This window comes from Trichomycterus rosablanca, chromosome 7, assembly GCF_030014385.1.
Source record: "Trichomycterus rosablanca isolate fTriRos1 chromosome 7, fTriRos1.hap1, whole genome shotgun sequence".
Lineage (NCBI taxonomy): Eukaryota > Metazoa > Chordata > Actinopteri > Siluriformes > Trichomycteridae > Trichomycterus > Trichomycterus rosablanca.
Genome location: NC_085994.1, coordinates 3176784 through 3202500, shown reverse-complemented (window position 1 = coordinate 3202500; position 25717 = coordinate 3176784). Strand labels below are relative to the sequence as shown.

The 25717-nt window shown below is 40.8% G+C and overlaps 2 protein-coding genes across 2 annotated transcripts; both read right to left on the bottom strand.

Moving 5' to 3' along the window:
• Positions 1-1556: 1556 nt before the first annotated feature.
• Positions 1557-11634, bottom strand: polb (polymerase (DNA directed), beta). Its single transcript, XM_062998856.1, has 14 exons — positions 11452-11634; positions 9872-9929; positions 9703-9769; positions 9529-9603; positions 8794-8852; positions 8658-8707; positions 8519-8570; positions 7975-8029; positions 7803-7875; positions 7619-7689; positions 6251-6337; positions 6105-6172; positions 4483-4622; positions 1557-2198 (listed from the first exon to the last, which is right to left on the bottom strand). The coding sequence occupies exons 1-14, from the start codon at positions 11510-11512 to the stop codon at positions 2104-2106; spliced, it is 1011 nt and encodes a 336-aa protein (XP_062854926.1). The 5' UTR covers positions 11513-11634; the 3' UTR covers positions 1557-2103.
• A 1312-nt stretch (positions 11635-12946) lies between these two features.
• On the bottom strand, positions 12947-24523 carry enkd1 (enkurin domain containing 1). Its single transcript, XM_062998855.1, has 8 exons — positions 24438-24523; positions 22419-22510; positions 19744-19971; positions 19438-19610; positions 16503-16655; positions 15552-15694; positions 14042-14178; positions 12947-13943 (listed from the first exon to the last, which is right to left on the bottom strand). Exons 2-8 carry the CDS (start codon positions 22501-22503, stop codon positions 13783-13785), a joined length of 1080 nt encoding a protein of 359 aa, XP_062854925.1. The 5' UTR covers positions 22504-22510; positions 24438-24523; the 3' UTR covers positions 12947-13782.
• Between the last annotated feature and the right edge of the window lie 1194 nt (positions 24524-25717).

The window sequence follows — 25717 nt, the reverse complement described above, 5'->3', positions numbered from 1 at the left end:
GGTGGCTAACCATGTGACGTTACTCAGCATAAACAGTACTCCTAGTGTTAGCAACCAAGAGCAGAATTCTAAACATGACTCAACCATTTCACTGAAATGATGCTCACTTGACACAAAGGCTTACTATTGTATCAGGTATATCTGTGTGTGGCACATGTGAGGTAGCTTTCATCTGCTGCATGATTTTGGATTTTTTAAAAGTGGTACTTGGTCTAGAATATTAATAAATTACTGGTATTAATGCTTGTGTATGTTTCGCGTCACTTTTTGTTTAGCAGAGATGTTTGGTGCAGGAATAATAATAATAATTGGGATGCAGGAAATTCTTATATGGCACATAAACCCAGCAGCAATCCAGGAAGGTTTGAGGTGTTTGTAATGGTCTTGTAGTTGTGCTTTCAGGTGCTATTTACACTGATCAGCCATAACATTAAAACCACCTCCTTGTTTCTACACTCGCTGTCCATTTTATCAGCTCCACTTACCATATAGAAGCACTTTGTAGTTCTACAATTACTGACTGTAGTCCATCTGTTTCTCTACAGGCCTTTTTAGCCTGCTTTCACCCTGTTCTTCAATGGTCAGGACCCCCACAGAGCAGGTATTATTTAGGTGGTGGATCATTCTCAGCACTGCAGTGACACTGACATGGTGGTGGTGTGTTAGTGTGTGTTGTGCTGGTATGAGTGGATCAGACACAGCAGCGCTGCTGGAGTTTTTAAATACGGTGTCCACACACTGTCCACTCTATTAGACACTCCTACCTAGTTGGTCCACCTTGTAGATGTAAAGTCAGAGACGATCGCTCATCTATTGCTGCTGTTTGAGTCGGTCATCTTCTAGACCTTCATCAGTGGTCACAGGACGCTGCCCATGGGGCACTGTTGGCTGAATATTTTTGGTTGGTGGATTATTCTCAGTCCAGCAGTGAGTGAGGTGTTTAAAAACTCCAGCAGCGCTGCTGTGTCTGATCCACTCATACCAGCACAACACACACTAACACACCACCACCATGTCAGTGTCACTGCAGTGCTGAGAATGATCCACCACCTAAATAATACCTGCTCTGTGGTGGTCCTGACCATTGAAGAACAACATGAAAGGGGGCTAACAAAGCGTGTAGAGAAACAGATGGACTACAGTCAGTAATTGTAGAACTACAAAGTGCTCCTATATGGTAAGTGGAGCTGATAAAATGGACAAGGAGGTGGTTTTAATGTTATGGCTGATCAGTGTATATGCATGCATGTTGCATTTTATAGCAAAGATTGTGCAATTTGCACAATAATCTTTTAATGTAAAGCTGTAATATGCAGGACTGTATTTTTTACTAGTAATCAAAAGGTTGCCGGTTTAAGCCCCACCACTGCCAGGCTGCCACTGTTGGGCCCTTGAGCAGGGCCCCTAACCCCTTAATTGCTCAGACAATATACTGTCACAGTACTGTCAAATGTACTAGTCTAGTAAAACTTTATACTTGTAAAGATTGAGGTTTGATTTGGTATTATAGCAATAACAAACATATTAAAGGTATCCATTATGGTTGTGGTGTTTAATAGTTTATTTACAGCACATCCACATTCAAACCAGCAAAGCACCATCAATGCACAATCCTAAATAATAAATACAAATAAACAGAAACTAAACCATAAAAAGTCTAACATTACTTTAGAGTTGTAACGTATACATAAAAAGTCTGAACATGAGTGTTTCCATTACCATTATTATCAATAGACTTTGTCCATGATCAAGCACCATAAAAATGACAAAAACCCTTAAAAACATAGTAGTTCCCCATGAGCACTCCCCCAAAATAATATAATAATATTACGTCTAAATGACTAAAGGTTCCTGCTCGTATTGTTTAACACTTTTTTTAAGGACTACATTCAGTCCCTGGTCAATCATAATCACTACCCCCTTATTTTCTTTATTTTACAAATAAAATGTAATAAAAACATTAAACTCAAAACTTTATCCTTAAATGTTCTTCTGTTTTATAGAGTTGCCCCTCGTCCCCACACAAACACAGAGACGACGCTCTTGTATTATGTCTAAGAGGACAAAGAGACTAAAGCATGTTCGAGATAAACAGTGAGGTTTTCATTCACTGCGGTCCTTCGGCTCTTTATATTTCATGTGGATGTAGTCAAATATGTCCTTCTCACTGTCCACCAGTAAGGGCTCTCCAGGCATACCTAAAACAACGCGAAGGGAGAACATGTAAACAAAATGAATATTTTCAGTTGTGATAAGCTTTTTAAATGTGAAAATAATACAAATCCAAAACAGAGAGTGATTTAACGTTTCAACCAATTCACTCACACACACACTAAAAACAAGAATCTGTCATTTGTTAAGTCTGGATTTATATTTAACTGACAAAAAAAAAAAAGAACTCCACGTTTTCAATTACCAGTCTTATTGTATCATAAAATGTAAATTTGTACGATTTTGCAACTAATGTGGCTGAGCAGTCACTAAAGCATCACAGCCAGTTGTACTGTGGATGACTATGTATGTGACATTTTAGAATTTGATGCCTTCAGCACCCTGAAAAAATGGACCAGAGGCAAATTCACTAGTGTTAGAGCACTTTGCTTATTAATTATACAGCGGTACCTTGAAACTCAACGTCAGTCGGTTCTGGGGGTGGCGTTAATTTTAAAAGACGTTGAGTTTCAAGGTATTTGTTCCCATAAGGATGTTTGGGAAGCTTGTTAATGTGTTCCATGGTCCTGTGGAACTGCATATATTTTAGTGTAATGTAAAATAATGAGGTTGTTTTTGACACGTATACACGGACAATAACAATATAACAATATAATATAAAAACACTTATTCACATGAGAAGCGGCACAATAGTTTTTGTGCTGCCATGCCGTGCACAAAGCATGACTTATCGTACTAAAACAAGTGAGGAATGTGATTAGTGGAGAACCTTATGAGCAGTAATAATGAAGAGAAGTTTAGTGCTCCTGTCTCCTTCTTTTACTACATTAAACCACGTTAAGCTTTATTTTCAACCAGAAGCGTTTTAGACTCTGGGAGAAGCTGATTCTGATTCTCACCATTTCTCAGAAGCTGGAGCTGTAACACAAGTTTAAAAGTGAAACAGGGAGGAGAACCCAGATAAACACAGATACATGTGGAGCTGTAACACTGGATCTGACGCTTATTCCACACTAATGCAGATTCAGCTCATATTCACACTTTGATGACGTTTACCGCAGCGATCAAACGAAGCGCTGAACAAAGCGGCTGTTCACTGTTAAGCTGAAATTAAATATGAATATAGTTTTAAAAGCTGAACACGTTGAGTTTCAAAGAATTTGAGTTTAGGGGACGTTGAGTTACAAGGTACCGCTGTACTTTTTAATTGTTTGGGAACTGAGCATAATAATTGTGGAATTTTTGTCCATTCTTGGTTAATACAAGGCTTGGTAGTCTGTGGTTGCTCTGTTGTCCGATTTTGCTCATCATGACCAGCCATACGTTTTCTATAGGTAACAGATCTGGAATGCAGACATGCCAGTCGACTGCATGTATTCTGAGTTTACAAAGACACAGTGTTAGTTGCAGTGCCAGGTCATGTTAATAAAAATACATAAATTATTTTCAACCATAAGTTGAGGAATGTTCTTTTTAACCACAGCACATCTTTTAGGTATAAAAGTAGAATCCGACAGGAGAATCTTTGCAAGCACTCACGATACCCTCACCTCTTACCAAGTCTTCTGCTTATTGTGGAATGGTGAAACTTTTAAACCGTTTGTTTTGCCCAATCCCAACGTTTCTGACTAAGTTGCAGGCATCAAATTCCAGAAACAATAATAACAACAGTGAAGTCGTTCATATCGGTGATAATACAAACATATTTGTCTTTCAATTGTACTTAGGTTAGAAAATGATCACAGATTCTTGTTTTTATTGCATTTTACAAAACAAGTGTTCCAGAAATGGGGTTTGTAGTTATAGGTATGTGTTGGATTACAATGATTGTTTTTGTTTCATCCTATAAATTCATGACATTTCTCACAAATCCTAAATAAAAGTTATTACATTAAAAAAAGTACTATTTACAGCAGAAACTGAAGTTGTAATTGCTGCCAAAGGGGGCTTCAATTGTTTGGAGCTTTTGATATTTAATTATATATTTTTTTTGATGTGTTTTCATTTCTTTATTATCGTTTTTTTGTGTGTGGATTGATGGCAATTAAAAAAGCTATTATTTCTATTCAGAATTAACAAACAAAATGTACCAAAAGTCAAGCGGGTGTAAATAGGGCCCTTGGCCTTGCTGTGGATTTGAATTCAAGTGAAAACAAATGCTATTTTTACACATTGATCTAACCTTACACACCCACAATAACAAAGTGATTCTTTTAAACCACCCACAAGCTAGTTGACAATTCACGTTTGCCCATCAGACTGAAATGAATAAATAAAAATGTAAACATTCACTACTTCATATATTCTTACCAGTGACTCCTAATGGACGGATGGTGTACTCGTTGAGGGTGAAACCCTTTTCCAGAGCAAGAGTCCTCATATTCTTATTGAATATATCACTCCCGGTGAAGTAAAGCACACCACAGTAATACTGATCTTTAGGAATTAACCTGAAAAGAAAGTATATCAGAAAGGTCAGTATATCAGATGTACATTATGGTGTAAAATCCGCTATTATAACTGTTTTCTGTAGATCATATAGTAATAAAATTCACAATTTCTAACACATGTAAAGTCTCCATTGTTGACAGATGAAGGTGTTCAGTTACAGTCAACCCAGCAACTGAGGGATACAAACGTTATGGTCATGTAGCACCTCAATGACAACAATGTTTGTTTGTTTGTTTATTAACGTCATGTTTTACACTTCGGTTACATTCATGACATGAACGGTAGTTACTCACCACACAAGATTCATCAGTTCACAAGGTTATATCGAACACAATCATGGACAATTTTGTATCTCCAATTCACCTCACTTGCACGTCTTTGGACCGTGTGAGGAAACCCACGCAGACACGGGGAGAACATGCAAACCCCACACAGAAAGGACCCGGGCCGCCCCACCTGGGGATCAAACCCAGGACCTTTCTGCTGTGAGGCGACAGTGCGACCCACTTAGCCACCGTGCCGCCCAATAACAACAACGAGGAACATTTTTTTTTTTTACATTATGCGTTTAAAAAGTAATAAAACACGCTAGCACAACAGAGATGACATTTCAAACTCGTCTGAGCTGGGCGGCTACACGAACAACGATTGGCTCCTCAGTTCATACAGGGTGGGCAGCCGGATAGGGACTGCAATTACGACCTCTGCTGGCTGATTGATAGCGCCTGCGCAGAGTCGACGGACAATGAGGATCAGGGTGTGGCTCTCCGTACACAGAGCTGATCCGTGCGGGTGAGACGATGAAGTCGGTACTGCACACGTGTCGGAGGGGGCGTGTGTCAGTCTCGCTCTCCTCAATTAGCAGTGGGGATCAGTATCAGTAAAGAGGAAACGTAATTCTGATTACCTGTTATTATTGCTTATGTGTCATAATACATTATAGCATTAAACAAAGCAAGTCAGACAGACAGATATTGAGTATTTATTTATTTATTTGATTTTTTTTACGCCACTTTATACACTGTGTTATTTATGGCATGATTGGTGTTATGTTTAAGTTTTTTTTTTTTTATTTGTTTATTCATATTTTTGTTACTGCTGGGAAGTTTAGGACAGATATTGAGTAAGAACACCACATCTTGGTAATAACCGCCACATTAATGTAATAATAGCTAATTTCGCCACCTTTTGGTGGAGGGTCTTATTGTTTTGGCCTTTTCAAAATGTGGCACTGTGTTTTTGTAGAAACGATTTTATAAAGCTGGCTAAAATCAAGTCTGGGTGTATTTGATTTGCTAACCTGACTTACCAGTTTAATTAAGTAAACCGGTTAACCGAGTAACCAAAAGAACAATTACTTTTTCACATAGGAGATAAAAGTGTTTACTTCATTTTTATCACTTTGGGCAATATTATGTTTTGTTTAATAATCTATCATTCAGTGTGACAAATAGGTAAGACATCAGAGAGAGGGCAATAACCTGATATCAATACGCCTGTGATCATGATCGTTTTCATCCTCATCGTTTCTCTGCAGCTGACACACACCCTGAGGAAGGAAACCGAGCCGTTAATATACAGAACGGTTCAGGGACAGACAGAGGCAATAGAAATGAACGGCTCTCACCATGAATTTGGTATCTCCTTTAGACAGAGTGTCTGTAATGAAGCCGATAGACTCGAGGTGCTCCACCACAGCGTGAAGCAGTTTCGGCTAGACGACAACAAAGCAAGTGAGAACAACACAAAAATATATACAAACATATACAGTACAGTGTATATATATATATATATGAGACTCTGCCCCACTATACAAAGCAAGGCCCGCACAAAGCCATCGGACACCTTTAGGAGGAACTACAATAAATAATGTGAGCCAAAATTCCACAAACGCACTACAAATTTTGTATAAAGCATCATAATATGGCGCTGCTTCTCTTTCAAACTGGGGAAAATACACCATACACATTAACGTTTAATCTTATTGGCCAGTAAAACAAATCTGTACATGTTAACTAGACAACAAACACACTCAAAAGTTTTTTTTTTTAATGTATTAATTTTTTTACCCCTTTTCTCTCACTTTAGCGCATCCAATTTCTGCCCGTCAATCATCCTCTCACTAATGCTGGTCCCTGCTCCTGATTGGGGAGGACGGGGCCGCTCCACGCCCCCTCCGACACGCGCACAGCAATCGAACATCTCATCACCTACACTCGACGAGTGCAGTGCAGTACAGTACAGCGCTGTGTACGGAGAGCCACACCCTCTACCGCACTCCTTCCCCATCTCCGTGCAGGCGCCACCAACCAGCCAGCAGAGGTCGTAATCGCACTAGTCTGAGAGAGACCCCCCATCCGGCTTAAATCCCGCCCCTATCTGAACACCAGGCCAACCGTTGTTCATGTATTCGAGATCTCAGCTCTGGTGAACAGCGTGTGTTTTTACCGCTGCGCCACCTGAGCGGCTCAAAAGTTATTTTGAATTTCTAAAAAAAAAGATATTTTGACTGCATTTTGGAGTCCATTACAAGGACGATTCATCAGTTCACAAGTTTAATATCAAACACAGTCATGGACAATTTTGTAACTCCAGCTCTCCTCACTTGCACGTCTTTGGACTGTGGGAGGAAACCGGAGCTCCCGGAGGAAACCCACACAGACACGGGGAGAACATGCAAACTCCACACAGTAAGGACCCGGACCGCCCCGCCTGGGGATCGAACCCAGGACCTTCTTGCTGTGAGGCGACAGTGCTACCCAGCTGTACCATTTAAAGACAATTAAATATAGTTTCCTTTAAAATAAATGTCTTTTTATTTAATAAAGCTCAAAGACACCTGTTTATGTTATCATTACAGAGTTAGATCCCTTTTTGCTTCACACAAAACGTGTTGGGATATTGATTAGTATGAAAATGACACTTTCATGACGGTTAATTCCACTCAACTCTTCTTATTAGAGTAGAAATATTTTATTTAAACTATTATGCTTACTTGTTTCTCAGATTCGGAGGTAAACTTGGGGTGGGTTAGCAGGATATCAATATCACCACTCGACCCTGCTCCTGAGGATGCAACAAAGATATCTGATAAGTTATCTGTAGGAAATATTGTATAAAAATGTTCTATGCACCGCTTTACAGCATATGAATTAAAATCTTTTAATTATTGAGCAAACCTCGTCTGTAGCTGCCACAGATAGTGCCGATGTACACTGGATCCAACTCTTCTAACTCTTGCACTATCAGCGCCTTTAAAAGAAAAACATTAAAACGTTTATTGATATGGACCTTAATTAAAGTACGTCTAAAGGCACTTAAAGAACAAAAACCAAAACAAACCCTCCATACCTCCATTTGTTCCATTTCTGAGCGTGGAATTCTTTTCTCAAATTCTTCAAAGTACCTTTAACATGAGTGTAGCACAAAAAATGGAAATATGCTTATATGAGACAAACAGTGATAGTTTTATTCTTTAGTAAAATTCACTCACTTCAGAAAATAAAGCTTTTTATACACCGAGCAGGCATAACATTACGAGCACTGACAGGTGAAGTGAATCACACTGATTATCTCTTCATCACGGCACCTGTTAGTGGGGGGGGGATATATTAGGCAGCAAGTTCGACGAGGGCCAAATTGTGATGGCTAGACGACCGGGTCAGAGCATCTCCCGGTCTGCAGTGGTCAGTATCTATCAAAAGTGGTCCAAGGAAGGAACAGTGGTAAACCGGCGACAGGGTCATGGGCGATCGAGGCTCATCGACGCACGTGGGGAGCGAAGGCCGGCCCGAGCTGCTGTAGCTCAAATTGCTGAAGAAGTTCATGCTGGTTCTGATAGAAAGGTGGTCATAATGTTATGCCTGATCGGTGTAAGTCATACATCCACACTTACTTTAAGCCAATCTGCTGATGGTGATTCAGCTTGTGCTCGATCTTGCGCAGATCTAAAAAAGAAAAGAAAGAACAAAGGTTTTGTTTAGGGATTCAAACTAATCATACAGCAATGATTTTAAATAAAGCAGTAGACTAACCGTCCAGACTCTTAACGCCTTCCTCATAGAATTTCCGAGCAGCAGCTGGTCTAATAATAAAGTTTTAGAAAGAGGTTAATAATACAGAAAAACATACAAAGAGATAAATGCACCGTAAAGCTTGACATGAGCTTACCCGATTCCAGTTACTCTAGTCAAAAAGTTGATAGAGGAGCTGGTGTCATCATTGCGAATCTAAAAGTTAGGATAAAATTGGCAAGGTGAATATACCATCAATCGCTCAGTGCATGCTTAAGTATTGCAGATGTCTGATTTGAGAGTACCTACAGACACAATTAGGTCGGATGGGGTCTATGCTTGCTGCCACTACAATACATGGACCCCTCTTATCTACAGAACTGCTTGGCTCTATACTTGGACGCTCTGCCAACATCTATGCGAGTGTAGCAGAGGCGCTGGCTGACCCACTTCACGTCTCACTCATGCATCTGTACCATACATGGAGTACAAATCGAGAATACATCCTTTTTTTTCTTTCGTTCCGGCTAATGGCTGCGTCCACGCCGTTCAGTGAATTAGGCCGCGAAATAGTGAAAGATTTAGCAGGTAAGCTTTCCGAAAAAATCCCAGACTGAGCTACAGGTATGTAGTTCTCATCAGCCGCATAACCGTACACAATAATCGTACGCTGCGTTTACGGTTACGTTATTTATTTGTAGCACATTTGTAGCTCGTTTTTTAAAAAGCTAAATTAGAATATAATTTGTTTTTTTTTGTACTATTTTTCTGTGGCTATAACAAACAACATATATTTTTTCCACAGAGAAAAAAAAAATCATGCAATAAAGGGTTAATCTTTAAATGACACGTTATAAAAGTATTAAAAAAAAAACACTAGTAAATGAAATACCTTTTCCAGTTTGCGCAGCTTCCCAGTGGTTAAAAACTCATCAATTTTTTCAGCAATCTTCGCACCAACTCCATCCTTACAAGCCACAAAAAAAAGGAAAAAAAAAATACTTTCCTCTTTATCATGTATTTCCAAGGACTCTCATAACACTGATGACACGACTTTTTCTCTTACCAGTTTTTTAGCTTCAGTGCCATTTTTAATCTTGGACGGGTATTTAGCAATCACAGAGGCGGCTTTCCTAAATAAAATGCAAGAATGCAGAGTGAACCACAAGTGCCATTCATTTACTATTATCCAAAATACTATTACACAAAAGGAACAATTGATGTCACTGGCCTACCTGTAGGCATTGTACTTGTGGATGGCTCTGTTTACATTCTTTTCATAGTTGGCCAATTCTAAACAAAGAACAAAAAGTGGAGAAACATTAGAGAACAACATTAAAGGAAATACCAATACCAATACCAATAACATTAACACAAATACATGTTCAAGTTACTGACCAGTGCTAAGTGGAAGAAAAACAGTATTTTAAATGTACATTTAGCAGATGCGTTTATCCTAGGCAATCTCTATTCATGACTAAATACGAGGGATTTTATATTTTGGCTGGAAACAGTGATGGTGTAGTAGGAGGAGGAGTAATCGGTCGTGTCTGAGAGACGCTTATAGTCCGGATTTAGCTCCATCTGATTTCCACCTTGTTGGACGCTCAAAGAAGCTTTAAGGGGAAGAAGATTTTCATGTGATGATGATGTGAAAGCAGCGGCGCATCAGTGGCTACGTACTTAACCTGATGGCATTAAAATGGTACGACGCTGGAAAACTGGTGGCTCAGTGGGTCCGGGCTGTCCTGTATGTGTGGAGTTTGTCTGTTTCTCTGCATGCTTTGTTAGCCCCCTTTCATGCTGTTTCATGTTCTTCAATGGTCAGGACCCCCACAGGACCACCACAGAGCAGGTATTATTTAGGTGGTGGATGATTCTCAGTACTGCAGTGACACTGACATGTGCTGGTGTGTTAGTGTGTGTTGTGCTGGTATGAGTGGATCAGACACAGCAGCGCTGCTGGAGTTTTTAAACACCTCAGTGTCACTGCTGGACTGAGAATAGTCCACCAACCAAAAACATCCAGCCAACAGCGCACCGTGGGCAGCGTCCTGTGACCACTGATGAAGGTCTAGAAGATGACCGACTCAACCAGCAGCAATAGATGAGCGATCGTCTCTGACTTTACATCTACAAGGTGGACCGACTAGGTAGGAGTGTATAATAGAGTGGACAGTGAGTGGACACGGTATTTAAAAACTCCAGCAGCGCTGCTGTGTCTGATCCACTCATACCAGCACAACACACACTAACACACCACCACCATGTCAGTGTCACTGCAGTGCTGAGAATCATCCACCACCTAAATAATACCTGCTCTGTGGTGGTCCTGTTGGGGTAAAAAGTATGTAGAGAAACAGATGGACTACAGTCAGTAATTGTAGAACTACAAAGTGCTCCTATATGGTAAGCTGAGCTGATAAAATGGACAGTGAGTGTAGAAACAAGGAGGTGGTTTTAATGTTATGGTGAAGCCTCAGGATCTAAACATTTCCCTTAAATAAGGTCTGTTCCTTTACCTTAAAATACACATCACTACAGATTAGCCGGGACGGCTAACGCTACAGAGCACATTTAGCAAGTCAGCTAATGTCAGTAAATTACAACAATCTTAACACACGATATCGTTGTTTATTAATGTAAATCGGTACTTAATCTGTTTAAAAAGTAGGTTTAAAAGTCAGTGGTTTCAAATAAGTACAACAATCGACTAAACTACGTTAGCTCGCAAATGTAAACAATCAGCTACTAGCACCGATTAGCCGATGCTAGCTAACAGTAGCAGTCTGTTTTGTCGCGATGCAAAACTTACCGATGAGAAAATCAGTGATTCCTTCATTTAAAGTTTCCTGTGGAGCTTTTCTCTTACTCATGGCTGTTTGATAGAAGAGATTTACTTGTGATTTTCACCAGAGAGATTCATACGATGTTGGTGTAATGAATGAATGAATGAAGGGAGACAAAACGCTGTGGTCAGCAGCAGCAGCAGCTCAGCTCCTCTCTGTAGGACCAGTGACGTCAATGCTGTGGTGGCCTTAGGGCTTATACACCGATGAGGCATAACATTATGACCACCTTCATAATATCGTGTTGGTCCCAGAGATGTTCACAAGTCACAAAATACGAGTCAGAGTCGAGTCACGAGTCGTTAGACTAGAGTCCGAGTCAATATAATAAACACAAAATATATATTGGAAATGTAGCGCAGAAATAAACAAATAATCTGTAAGTTCAGATAAAAAACTTTGTGCCTTTACCTTCCTAGGTTCCAGTTAAAAGCTTAAACTGACGTTTTGTTTTTATTGCAAATCACGGCACAGCGGCCAAAATCCCAAACACAGCAAAAAATCCATAACCGCTGCTTACCTGAGCTTCTGTTCTTCCAGATGCTATTACATTTATAACTGCGTATCCCATTAGGAATAGAATCCGTTATTCTTATAATTAGTGACGCAAACTGAATAAATGCAAATAACAGCATTTCTTACTAACAATTACAATCAGAAGCTCTGATTGGTTCAGAAAGCGGTTCTTACAGTCATTAGCACCAGTTCTGTAGGAGCGTTCCGTTCACCCCAGTTGTTACTGTGAAGTGCACTATGTAGGGTATTCCACCATATAGGGAGCGACGCTTCATCACTATGCCGGAAGCTGGCTGGAACATTTACCCATTGCGTGCGTTGCTGGTTAAGACGGCCGGTGCGTATATATATATCTCGTAACTAATATATATGTCACACGTAACTAATATATATGTCACACGTAACTAATGTTGCTGACTTTTGTTGTCCACAAGTCATTTTATGCGAGTCACGAGTCGAGTCCGAGCCATTTGAAACGAGTCCGACCACGGTTCGATCGGACCACACGGACCAGCCTTTGCTCCCCACGTGCATTGATGAGCCTTGGCCCATGACCCTGTCGCCGGTTTACCACTGATCCTTTCTTGGACCACTTTTGATAGATACTGACCACTGCAGACCGGGACACACCCCACAAGAGCTGCAGTTTTGGAGATGCTCTGACCACTGATTAAGAAAATGACACAAACTGTCCTCCATCTAGCAGAAGGTCAAATGTCTTAAACCTTGTCCTTAGTTTGATGTGGCATTACAATGTTGTGTTAATTTAACCAAATAGAATTATGTTTTTTAATATCATAGTATATTTTTTGATGTGCTTTTGTTCTTCTGTGTGAATCATTGTGTAAATGTGTGATGAATACAAAACCATAAGAACAGGTGATACACAAAACATAGGATAAAATGAACTGGTAGTGACTTAATCACAATCACAGACACACACAGTTGCACAATTAAGTTTTAATTAACTTGCCAGCAGCATACATTATGTATAAACAAGTTCTGACCTTAGGTAACATACAGCAAAATGCAACATTTCCTTTCTTAAATGTTTACATAAAAAAAAAAAATCAGTTATTGGTTAAATCTCACAAAGATTCATTTAGTTATTTTCATCTGGGTAAAAAAAGCTAAAGGGTGATTTCAACACAATGTCAGCTGCCAACTGTTTTTTAATGGAGGAGGACACTTGGGTAGCACAGCAGTCTAATATGCTAGCACATCAGATCAGCAGACGTGACAGACAATTGACTGTGTCTGAGAAAGGAAAGACAGTATAGTATAACCTCCTTGCCCCTGCCGGAGTGTCTCTTACTGTCTGATTAAGGTGCCAACATAAGTGGTATAAAACACAAAGAGAAGAGCATGGTCCTCTGTCCATGCTGAGGCTCTCTTAGAATCCGTAATGTAAATATGCAGCTGCCAAATTTACATGTGGTAGAAAAGGCGTGTGCTAGCCTGCAGCCAGTGTCGGCATAGTGCAAACAGCAAAGGGAAATTGAGTACATCCAAATTGGGCCAAAAAATTTCCCATTCATACTGATATTTAAGAGTGGTTTAATACACACTATCATCATTAAAGATTTACGTGAAGTTCTAGAGCACAGACTCCACTCCATTTTATCACTGATTTTTTCTTAAAAATGGTTCAAACCATTCGTGGTCTAACCACAAACCATTCAAGACTTGAGATTCAAGAGAATCGATGCTATTCCGGATTGAAAAACTGGGATACTATATGAATATAGTGTACGTTGTTTCTCTGTGTTTAAATGTGATGTTTAAGAGTCGTTTTTTATGTAGACTTTTTCACGGGAAAAGATTTTGATGGCCTCCTCAACCTCAGAGAGACGTCGGTCGAGTTCTGCGCGGCGGGAACGCACACTCAGAGTATCTGTCCTCATTGGGAGAGAGAGCATCTCACTCACTAGAGACCTGTGGGCTGCAGAAAGCATTAGAGAGATTATTATAAATTAATTATAATGAATGTGTGTTATAAAGATTTATAAGGCTTAAAAATAAAGAGTAAAGAAGCCGTACTTTCTTTGAGAGACTGCAGAGTTTCCTGTCTCTCCTTATCCGACATCTGAGTGTGTCCAGCAGGTATGGATGGGTCAGGAGTGTTTTTCTTTCTCTCGTTTGCCTCTTTTCGCCACTGGTCCTTTCTGTCCTCCAGACTTGATTGGTACAAAAAAGGTCCAAAATCAACAGTCAAAAATGAAGACTATGTTAAAGAATTGTTACAATTAATGACTGGCAATAAAACCCTTAATTTACACTAGTGACCAGTAACTGTTTTTGGTCATATTTGTTTCATGTGTGAATGTAGAAAATAGGGCAGTTGTAGCCTAGTAGTTAAGATACTGGACTAGTAATCAAAAGGTCAAGCCCTATCACTGCCAGGTTTCCACTGTTGGGCTCTTAAGCATGGCCCTGAACCCTCAACTGCTTAGTGAACACACCAATCAGGCTTAACATTATGACCACTTTCCTAATATTGTGTTGGTCCCCCTTCTGCTGCCAAAACAGCCCTGCAACTGTGCTGCACTGTGTATTCTGACACCTTTCTATCAGAACCAGCATTAACTTCTTCGCTCCCCACATGCATCAATGAGCCTTGGTCACCCCGGTTTACCACTGTTCCTTCCTTGGACCACTTTTGATAGATACTGACCACTGCAGACCGGGACACACCCCACAAGAGCTACAGTTTTGGAGATGCTCGTCTAGCCATCACCATTTGGCCCTTGTCAAACTCATTCAGATCCTCACGCTTGTCCATTTTTCCTGCTTCTAACATCAACTTTGAGGATAAAATGTTCACTTGCTGCGTAATATATCCCCCCCACTAACAGGTGCCGTGATGAAGAGATAATCAGTGTTATTCACTTCACCTGTCAGTGGTCATAATGTTATGCCTGGTCGGTGTATACTATCACAATACTGTAAGTCGATTTTGATAAAAGCTAAATACTGTAAATGTAAAATATTTGCTGTTGTCATTTGTGAGTGGGCACTGGGCAGGAAATGCTTGTGTTCAAAATGCCACCTGATACCTCTTATTTGTGATTATCCTCTTGTTTGTCAGTGGCTGTTTAGCCACAGTATTGTTCTACATTGGTTAAAGCATTTGCACTTTGGTTCTATTTCCAGTCATGGTTGTAGTGGGTCAGATTTTCTTGTAATCACTGAGTGAATTTAGTCCCCCCCACTCCAAAACATAGCCAGTCATGTCTGTGTGTAGACACCTGACCAGACGCTAGCACTGCTTGGGATTCCCACAGTCCAAAAACATGCAGTCAGGTTAATTGGAGACACTGAATTGCCCTATAGGTGAATGGGTGTGTGTGCGTGTGTCTGCCCTGCGATGGACTGGCGCCCTGTCCAGGGTGTTACTATGTGCCTTGCGCACACTGAAAAGCTGGGATAGGCTCCAGCAACCCCCCGTGACCCTGATTGGATAAGCGGTTAAAAAAGTGAGTGAGTGAGTTGTCAGGATAGTCATAATCCTTTACAATGCATTTGTGTGTTGCTTTAATACAGTACTCACTACTGTGGGACTTGACCCTTGATTGCGCTTGGTGGTTGCTTGTTGTGAAGGTTCTGCATGGACTGAGAGCGTCTCAGTACAGTCTTTCCTGCAGCACGAGCATTATGACTTACAAAGTCTATGATGTGTCCCCTTATTTCAAGCTAAAAATCAAATATGTTTGTAAGTAGAGCATTTTGCACAAATACTTTGAATATAACTATATAAGTTTCTATCATCATCCTTAATTCTTTACTAGAACATGGATTGATAACAAATTATCAATTATTAGTGCAAAATATTAAACATAAAAATTAATTTCACTGAGAAATTCATACACTCAAACCTGGCCTAAACTAATAAACAAACTTTAAACTAAACTTCAGTGCTTCTCAATGACTGCACCACCATTACAACTCCCACATGCCCAACCAAACAAACTCCTTTTTCCCTTAAATACTCATGAGGGATTGGACCAAACCAACTACAGGTAACATAGCATTTCCTAAGTTCACCACTATCAAAAAGTCATTGGTCTATGACAAACAAAGACATGATATTATTATACCATTACATCAGTTTATATTTATTACATTGAGACAGTGTCACAATCACAATTACATAAGAACACCAAACAAAGGATCAAAAAAACCTTCCCCATAGGTACAAAATAGTCCATTCCCAAAATGGTGCAGTCCAAGGACTTCAAATCCCATCAACCATCAGTGCTCGGGTCCTTTGACTCCCAGCACAGCTCCCTGCATGCCTGGTGCAAACCTGTATGTAAACTTACTTGAACCAAACCTTGAGCCGACCCCGCAACCGAACGGAACAAAGGCCGAGGAAAAAGAAGAAGACTATGTGCTTTGACATGAGCTTGTGAGCATGCACAGTCCTTCTCAATTACATTACACAATCAGCTCCACCACAAAACTAAACAAGAAACTTTTAATGTTTAAGTGTGGGTGATACCTGTAATTGTGAGTCTGGTGTATTTGGGCCAGCTCCAGAGAGTGAAGCTGTGGTTGTGGAAGACTGTTGAGACGGAGACCGACCACCAGAACCAGAGACAGAGTGAGCCTTCAGAAAGTTTTTGCACTCGGGCCTCTGTACTTTGCCTTTTTCCTACAAAGAGAGAGAGGAAGATATTCTGATTCTGATTCTGATTAAGGGATTGTGAGCATATGAGTACATAATAGCACAACTTACATAAGAGTCGTCTATTTAGGCTAAGAGTTTGTTCACACATGGGGCACAGTGGCATAGCTGGTAAACTGGATATTGTTCAACAACATGTTCTCAAGGACATTTCCACCCACCTTCAAAAAACATGGACAAAGTGTTTTAATTGATTTAAATTACCCATAAGTGTGAGGGAGTGTGTGGTGCTGTGTGATGAATTGGTGACCTGTCCATCTGTTTCTCTGTGTGCTTCTTTAACCTGCTTTCACCCTGTTCTTTAATGGTCAGGACCACCACAGAGCAGGTATTATTTAGGTGGTGGATGATTCTCAGCACTGCAGTGACACTGACATGGTGGTGGTGTGTTAGTGTGTGTTGTGCTGGTATGAGTGGATAAGACACAGCAGTGCTGCTGGAGTTTTTAAACTCCGTGTCCACTCACTGTCCACTCCATTAGACACTCCTACCTAGTTGGTCCACCTTGTAGATGTAAAGTCAGAGACGATCGCTCATCTATTGCTGCTGTTTGAGTCGGTCATCTTCTAGACCTTCATCAGTGGTCACAGGACGCTGCCCACTTGGCGCTGTTGGCTGGATATTTTTGGTTGGTGGACTATTCTCAGTCCAGCAGTGACAGTGAGGTGTTTAAAAACTCCAGCAGCACTGCTGTGTCTGATCCACTCATACCAGCACAACACACACTAACACACCACCACCATGTCAGTGTCACTGCAGTGCTGAGAATGATCCACCACCTAAATAATACCTGCTCTGTGGTGGTCCTGTGGGGGTCCTGACCATTGAAGAACAGCATGAAAGGGGGTAACAAAGCATGCAGAGAAACAGATAGACTACAGTCAGTAATTGTAGAACTACAAAGTGCTTCTATATGGTAAGTGGAGTTGATAAAATGGACAATGTGTGTAATGTTATGGCTGATCGGTGTATAATCACGGTCACACCTCTGCACATAAACTAGTGATAAGGATTTACAAACATCTAACCGTGGTGTGTTTATTTTATTAAACACAGATTATACTACTAATGATTAGATAAGATACGCAGTGTATTTTAAACAAATGTGCAGTTCCATTTTAAAAGGTACCAATCATGCACTCCTAATAAAACTTTTAATTACTAATAATGTACTACATGACCTGACTCATCTTGAATTAAATTATTGAGCACTACTGCTTAACGACTTTACTTTGTTTACAAAGTGCAAGGCCAGTATCTGAATGTAATCTTTAAATTTAAATTATAAACATGCTTATTTGCTCAGACTATTTTTTCCCACTTTTCCCCCCCAATTTTTCTCCCCTAATCTAGTCGTGTCCAGTTACCCTGATTGCGTTCTCTATACTGGTTCGACCCTCACCGCTGACTGAGGACGCCTCTCAACTGACTTGCGCCCCCTCCGGTACGCAATCAGTACAGACTGCATTTTTCACCTGCACGAGTTATTCATACACTAATGGACGCTGTGTACGCGGTGTACCAGTTATGAGGACCTATGATCCGACTCTCTGCCCTCTAACCCTGAACAACAGTCAACCGTTGTTCATTCAGCCGCCCAGCCCAGTCGGAGAGGTAGAGTCGAGATTCGATGCGATGCATTCAGAACCCCAACTCTGGTGCACTAGCGTACTTTACCGCTGCGCCATCTGAGCGGCTTGCTCAGACTTTTGATTAGGGATCTGGGAAGTCTGGTGCTCTCATGGTCTGTCCCACCTACTGGCCCTGTTCTATTTGACTTGCTGGATCATCAGCTTGTTCTGGGTTTTGGCTCTCTAGGATTGGGACTGTCCACCCTTGCCATCAACAAAGCTGAAGAGCTTAGGGGTGTCACTCAAATACTGAGGAGCCTGGCCAGGTAGTGCTTTATTAGCAGTCATATAGAGTGTAGGTGATCAGGGATTTTGGGTTGCTGTCAGTTTGTGCCCTACATATGATCAGACAGGTCCTGAGAGAGCCTTCATGGCTTTGGTACATTCTAGTTCTCCCTTGTAGTTCCGCTGCAGTGCTTAGTGGTGCCAGACTGTCGTGCTACGCTCTGTACAACTGACTTCTTGTTATTAATTATTTTGTTTAAATCATATTTTAACTACACCTTCTGTTTAAACCCAAAGGTGCTGATCCTGCAGACTGCACTCACAATGTCAAAATCCTCCCATTAGGGCGCCCAGGTGGTGCAGCGAGATATTCCACTGATGCACCAGCACCGAGTTTCTGAACTCCCGGGTTCGAGGCTCGGTGTTGCCACCGGTCGGCTGGGCGCCATCTGGCGGGCATAAATGCCAGTGCCTGCAGCAGATACAAATTAGCCACCATATCTGCAGGGTGGGGACCGGACTATATGTGGGTGGGTGGGTCTTCATACAGTGTGTAAGGACCCTGATTGGCAGAAGAGACGCCCGTGCAGGAAGCACGGACGAGAAGAGGAGGGCTGTACAGGTGTAAAGAAGGCGTGGGCAGCGCCGTGCTCTCCTCGGATGCAAATCTGGAGTCAGCAGCGGAAGACGGAAAAAGGGGGAGAAAAAATCCTCCCATTAGACTTTATTCTACCTCAAACTAAAAGATTAAGAACTCTACTTTCACTATGCTTTTTATTTGTTATAATTTTTGTAATAAATAATTATATTTTTATCTCTTTAGTATTTGTATCCTCAAATATACTCTAGGCCACCCAAGGATGACGATTCCCTGACGAGTAGCAGACACTTACCTCAGACAGGGCCATGAACCTGGAGGGGGTGTTTTCATATTTGGAAGAGGTCCACAAGGCTTTTACAGGTACCGGTTTTGCACGATCTTTCTGCACCTCTTGCTCACGAATTCTTCTCTGGATCTCACGCAGCCTACGTGCATTCTCTTTACCGAAATCCCGTACTGCTGGTTCTACATAGAGGGCAGCATCGTAAGTAAACAGACAGAGAAGCAAAGCAATTTATCTAAAGTAAAACAAGAGATATTGAGTATAACACATAGTTGGTCAAAATAAGGTAGAGAATTAATGTTACTGTAATCTTACTGTGTTTAATGGGGCTGGGGGTCAGAAGGGCACCTTCCAGTTTAAGAATGGCCCCAACCTCTCCCTCTCGATCTCTTTTCAGGATGTGTGTAGCATTAGGGCCAACGCGGGGAGGATGAGGAGTGCGGGCGCTGTAACATCCAGGATACAATGAAGGTTCTGGAGCTAAGGGCCCATTTAACCACAATGAAATTCCACTCGGAGAATTTCCTTCCAGACGACCCCGAGCTTAGAGACATGGAGAAAGGAAGAGCATAAAAAAAAAGCTCATAAAGAGGTTTAGTTTTCCCTATCCGGTGTAAAACAATACATGATAGCATTATACTGCATATTTACTCTAATATGTACCTCTATGAAATATCATAACATAAGAAGTAGAAAAACAGATATTAAAATTGACCAATTCCTCACCCATGACTAGGATTAAGTTTAGCTTGATTCAAACTTTTGTCTTTCCTACACTCAACAACATTTACTGCATATTTAATAAACTAAGCACTTTAATATTAAAATATATTTTTCATTTAGACAAAAATAACTGTAATTACTCCCTAAAATGTTAATTCATCAGAGCCTACTAGTATAAAACACTTTTAAGAACATTAATGTTGTTACCAATGTATTAATTTATAAAACACAGATCAGGCATAACATTATGACCACCTTCCTAATATTGTGTTGATCCCCCTTTTGCTGCCCCATACGCAACAACCTGTGCTGCAGTGTATTCTGACACCTTTCTATCAGAACCAGCAGTAACTTCTTCAGCAATCTGAGCTACAGCAGCTCGTCTGTTGGATCGGACCACACGGGTCAGTCTTCGCTCCCCACGTGCATCAATGAGCCTTGGCCGCCCATGACCCTGTCGCCGGTTTACCACTGTTCCTTCCTTGGACCACTTTTGATAGGTACTGAGCAGTGTTAATTTTTACAGCAAATTTTGATTTAGTTTTAGTCATAGTCTTTTGACTAAAATGTAATTTAGTTTTAGTCATAACTTAGTCATCTGAATTGTTTTAGTTTTAGTCTAGTTTTAGTCGACTAATTATTATAAGAATATAGTCGACTAAATCTACAGTCGATTCAGTCGACTAAAATACATATTTGTTTGTTTATTAGGATTTAAATGTCATGTTTTTACACATTGGTTACATTCATGACAGGAACGGTAGTTACTCATTACACAAGTTTATTTGATTCTCAAGGTTATATCGAACACAGTCATGGACAAATTTAGTATCTTCAATTCACCTCACTTGCACGTCTTTGGACTGTCGGAGGAAACCGGAGCACCCGGAGGAAACTCACGCTGACACGGGGAGAACATGCAAACTCCACACAGAAAGGACCCGGACCGCCCCACCTGGGGTTCGAACCCAGGACCTTCTTGCTGTGAGGCGACAGCGCTACCCACTTAGCCACCGTGCCGCCCTAAAATAAATATAAATGGTGTAAAATGTAAATGCTTTTTTATCTGTTCCCTTAAATTATTTAAGTCATTATATACACTTACACAAAATGAAACATTTTTAACCAGTTATGGAATATTATTAATGTTTGAATGTGCAATACACACAAAAACAGATTTAACTTATTTCAAACAACATCTTTATTTACATGACCTTGCTTATTGAGCATACCAATAACAAAATATTAATGACCAGTAGGGCTGCTCTGCCTGAAACATATATGCATTGTTTATAACAAATTGCATATTAAATTTTTTATAAAACTGGGTACTGTAAAAGCAGCTGTGACATTATGTTGCCATTATACTGCCAGCGGTGCCAGATGTTTCAGATTTGTTGTTTTTTTCACCCGAGATCGTCGCCCCACATGGTTTACACACATCGTCTTGTTTTTCACAACATCAAATGAGAAATGTGTCCAGATATCAACTCTCCTCTTTCTCCCTGTTGACATTGTGGAGTTAACCTAGTTCCATGAGTAAAGACAGTTCACAGGCTAGTCTGCTCTTCCCGGGTTTAGATCAAATGTGTGCAAAAGATTAGTATTGATTGGATGGCTAATCGGCTTGTCCCGCCCCTCCACATACGCTAAAGTAGTTATGATTGGATCTCTTTCTAACTTGTCCCTACCTTCCACAAAACTAAATCAGTTCTGATTGGATGTCGTCCCTGCCAAACATTTTCGTCTCATTTTTATTCGTTGACGAAAGTGTCGATTCATTTCGTCATAGTTTTTATCCTTTTATGTACTTTTTATTTAGTTATCGTCTCGTTTTCGTCATGAAAAAAAGGTTCGTTGACGAAAACTATGACGAAAATCATTCGTCGAATTCGTTGAAATTAACACTGGTACTGACCACTGCAGACCGGGAACACCCCACAAGAGCTGCAGTTTTGGAGATGCTCTGACCCAGTCGTTTAGCCATCACAATTTGGCCCTCGTCAAACTCGCTCAGATCCTCACGCTCGCCCGTTTTTTCTGCTTCTAACATCAACTTCGAGGATAAAATGTTCACTTGCTGCCTAATATATCCCCCCCACTAACAGGTGCCGTGATGAAGAAATAATCAGTGTTATTCACTTCACCTGTCGGGGTCATAATGTTATGCCTGGTCGGTGTATGCACACGCAGTAATACACACCAGAAAGCATGGCAATCCATTTGCATCGCTTAAAAGCTAACAGAATAACCAGCGAGCCTCTTACCAGAGCTGGGTCGTTTATAGCATTCAGGAAAGAGTGATGGATCCGGTGGAATTGGCCCAGAGATCCTTGAAGGTCCCTCAGACATGATTGTGCTAAAGAAGAATATAGAACACATTGAATTATTCTTTCATATATTTAAAGATATTATTTAGACATTATCACTTGTATGATCACTCTGTGAAAATAAATGTACTTATGGATTTTCTTGGGGGATGCAGTAACCCCCATCTTCCACCTCAAAAAGTTGTATACACTAAGTTACTCTTTTATTTTGTAAAGCCGTATCTTGGCCAAGAGTATGTGGACACCGTTCCTATTCATTGACTTCATTTGTTTCAGCTTATTCACAACCCATTGCTAACAGGTAAATAAAATTAATTCTAAAAAACACTTTATACTTTTAATTTGTGGCTCCACTTTGGGGGAAGCCCTTTTTCTGGCCAGGGCCCCCCCCCCCATCTTCCATATTGTGCAAAGCCCTCCTAGAAGGAGGCTGGAGACTGTTATAGCCGTGAAGGGAGTCCAACTCCATAGTCTTTTTAATGGAATGTTAAGACCAGCTCAAGGTCAGGCGTCCACATAATTTTGGCCATTTACATAATATGTTTTAACAAATCATGTAACATGATAAAACATGACAATAAATCACATTTGTGGCATTTACCGAACACCTTTATCCCAAGCAACTTACAGTAGTGTGACAGTGTACAATCTGAGCAATTGAGGGTTAAGGGCCTTGCTCAAGGGCCCAACAGCAGCAACCTGGCAGTAGTGGGGCTTGAACCAGTGACCTTCTGATTACTAGTCCAGTTCCTTAACCACTAGACTACGGCTTGCCCTGTGGTAAGATGGCAGGATGGGGCAAAACAGGGACAGTGGTAGCCTAGGAGGTAGGGCTTAGGGCTATGAACTGAAAGCCATGCAGCCACTGTTGGGCCCTTGAGCAAGGCCCTTAACCCTTCTGCTCCAGGGGTGCCATATAATGGCTGGCCCTGCGCTCTGACCCCAACTTCCAAGCAAGCTGGGATATGTGAATGAAGAATTTAATTGTACTGTACACCTGTATATATGACAAATAAAGGCATTCTATTCAGTCACACACATACACAAATAAGCATTTAAGACTAAACACAAACTAAGAGTATGCATTCTACAGTTATGTCAAACGTGTACCTGCCCTTGTAAGGGGCATTTATGGGTCTTATGGTCTTTAAATTCTAATGGGGGGAGGAAAGCTGGGGTGCAGGAGCCTATCCCAGCTTTTCAATGGGCGCAAGACGTACAGTAACACCCTAGACACAAATACATACACACACTCCCAGAGGAAACCCACACAGACACGGGGAGAACATGCAAACTCCGCACAGAAAGGACCCGGACCGCCCCGCCTGGGGATCGAACCCAGGACCTTCTTGCTGTGAGGCGACAGTGCTACCCACTTAGCCACCGCTATGCATTTCAGTTCATTTCAAATGTTGTAACTACAGGGCCGTTGTAGCCTAGTAAAGGTACTGGCAAGGTTGCTGCTGTTGGGCCCTTGAGCAAGGCCCTTAACCCTCAATTGCTTAGACAATAAACTGTCACAGTACTGTAAGTCGCTTTGGATAATGGCATCTGCTAAATGCTGATAATGAAAATGTAAATGTTTTGTCCCTGTCACTGTTTTTTAGGTTGTAAAAACAAGAACTGTAGAATAACTGTAATAATGTAAGTGTAGTAATAAGTGATGGTAGAAATACACAGCAGGAAAATAATTCACTCATAAAAATGCCTAAGAAGAGGCCATCATTAAGCAAAGCCAATCACACTATGCAAACATTTAACTGTCAATAGTAGATTTAAAGAGTTTGTCCTATAGCCAGTTTCAGTATTTAAGATGAACAGTGAACATGTGTAAATTACACTGTGTCGTCTTATAGACCGTAAACTCGAGATCAAACGTCAGTTTTACACATTTAGTGAACTAGACCGTTAGTGTAAATACTAGACTAAATAAATATATAACTAAAAGACGTTTACCTCTGGATTTAAGGCGTTTAAAATGCGTTATGTTGTTGTTCTAGGGTTTTTCTTTATGGTGGCTCTTCGTAAACACGAAGATTAACGACGCGTAGCCGAGTCAAACACGTCTCCATGGTAACGACTTAAAGAGACAGCGGCGGTACCGTCAACAAGCTCAGCTAACGACTAGCATTGTTTCAAATAAACAACTATACTATTTTGTTTTTCTAAAACTTAGAGAGGCAAAAAAGTATGATCACCACTAAAGTGCTTTGGCATTATACAAGTTTTATGGCATACAATGTCCTGAAGTCATAAAACAATTACTGTAATAAGGTGCCCATATTTTGGTTTTCAAAATAGAGTACAAGTGTGTTAAGATGGCGGCATGGGGCAAACACTGGATGAAAGGTTTAAATATTGACAAATCTTTGACAAATGCTTCAATAATGCAACTATATTTTTGAACTTCAATAAGTTCTCTTTACTCTTTAACAGGACAACTAACAAAAGTCGTAGCCTAGCGGTTAAGGTACTGGACTAGTAATCAGAAGGTCGCTGGTTCAAGCCCCTTAACCCTCAATTGCTCAGACTGTAAACTGTAACTGTAATGTAAGTTGCTTTGGATAGAGGGGTCTGCTAAATGCCGAAAATGTAAAAAAGCTCAGATCTTATTCCCTTCCACTCAGCATTTGGCCCTAGACCATAAAAACAACAAATAAGTAAAGCTATTTTGACAGAATGTAACGCTTTCACGGCATTGACAATAACCTCTATTGCTGTTTTTTAACAAGGCAGACGTGCAGTTCATTGATTTGTAGCTGTTGTGATGCTTCATGGTGTGAAATGCAAACACTCCCTCTGCAGCAGTAACAACATCCTCTGTTTTACCAGATTGAACGGCACCCCTGGTGCAGGGAGGGTTAAGGGCCTGGCTCAAGGGCCCAACAATGGCTGCATGGCAGAACTGGAATTCGAACTCTTAACCTTTCAGTTCATGGCACAAAGCCCTACCCGCTAGGCACTCACTGTCCCTGTTTTGTCCCTGTCACTGTGGGAAAAACAAGAACTATGGAATAACTGTAATAATGTAAGTGTAGTAAAAACAACAAATAAGTAGAGCTATTTTGACAGAATGTGATGCTTTCACGGCATTCACAATAACCTCTATCGCTGTTTTAAAATCAGGGAAAGGTTTTTTAACGAGGCAGATGTTCAGTCCATCGATCTCTAGCTGTTTGTGATGCTTCATGGTGTGAAATGCAAAAACTCCCTCTGCAGCAGTACCAGCATCTTCT

What these genes read in the sequence shown, in the direction of transcription:
- enkd1 (XM_062998855.1), bottom strand. Translation starts at nt 22,503, where the DNA reads ATGTCTGAGGGACCTTCAAGGATCTCTGGGCCAATTCCACCGGATCCA. An exon ending in CTATAAACGACCCAGCTCTG is followed by an intron (nt 19,972 to 22,418) that starts GTAAGAGGCTCG and finishes CATGTCTCTAAG; the next exon opens with CTCGGGGTCGTCTGGAAGGA. An exon ending in GGTTCATGGCCCTGTCTGAG is followed by an intron (nt 16,656 to 19,437) that starts GTAAGTGTCTGC and finishes CTCTCTTTGTAG; the next exon opens with GAAAAAGGCAAAGTACAGAG.
- polb (XM_062998856.1), bottom strand. Translation starts at nt 11,512, where the DNA reads ATGAGTAAGAGAAAAGCTCCACAGGAAACTTTAAATGAAGGAATCACT. An exon ending in AGGCGTTAAGAGTCTGGACG is followed by an intron (nt 8,571 to 8,657) that starts GTTAGTCTACTG and finishes TTTCTTTTTTAG; the next exon opens with ATCTGCGCAAGATCGAGCAC. An exon ending in CATCAGCAGATTGGCTTAAA is followed by an intron (nt 8,030 to 8,518) that starts GTAAGTGTGGAT and finishes CTCATGTTAAAG; the next exon opens with GTACTTTGAAGAATTTGAGA.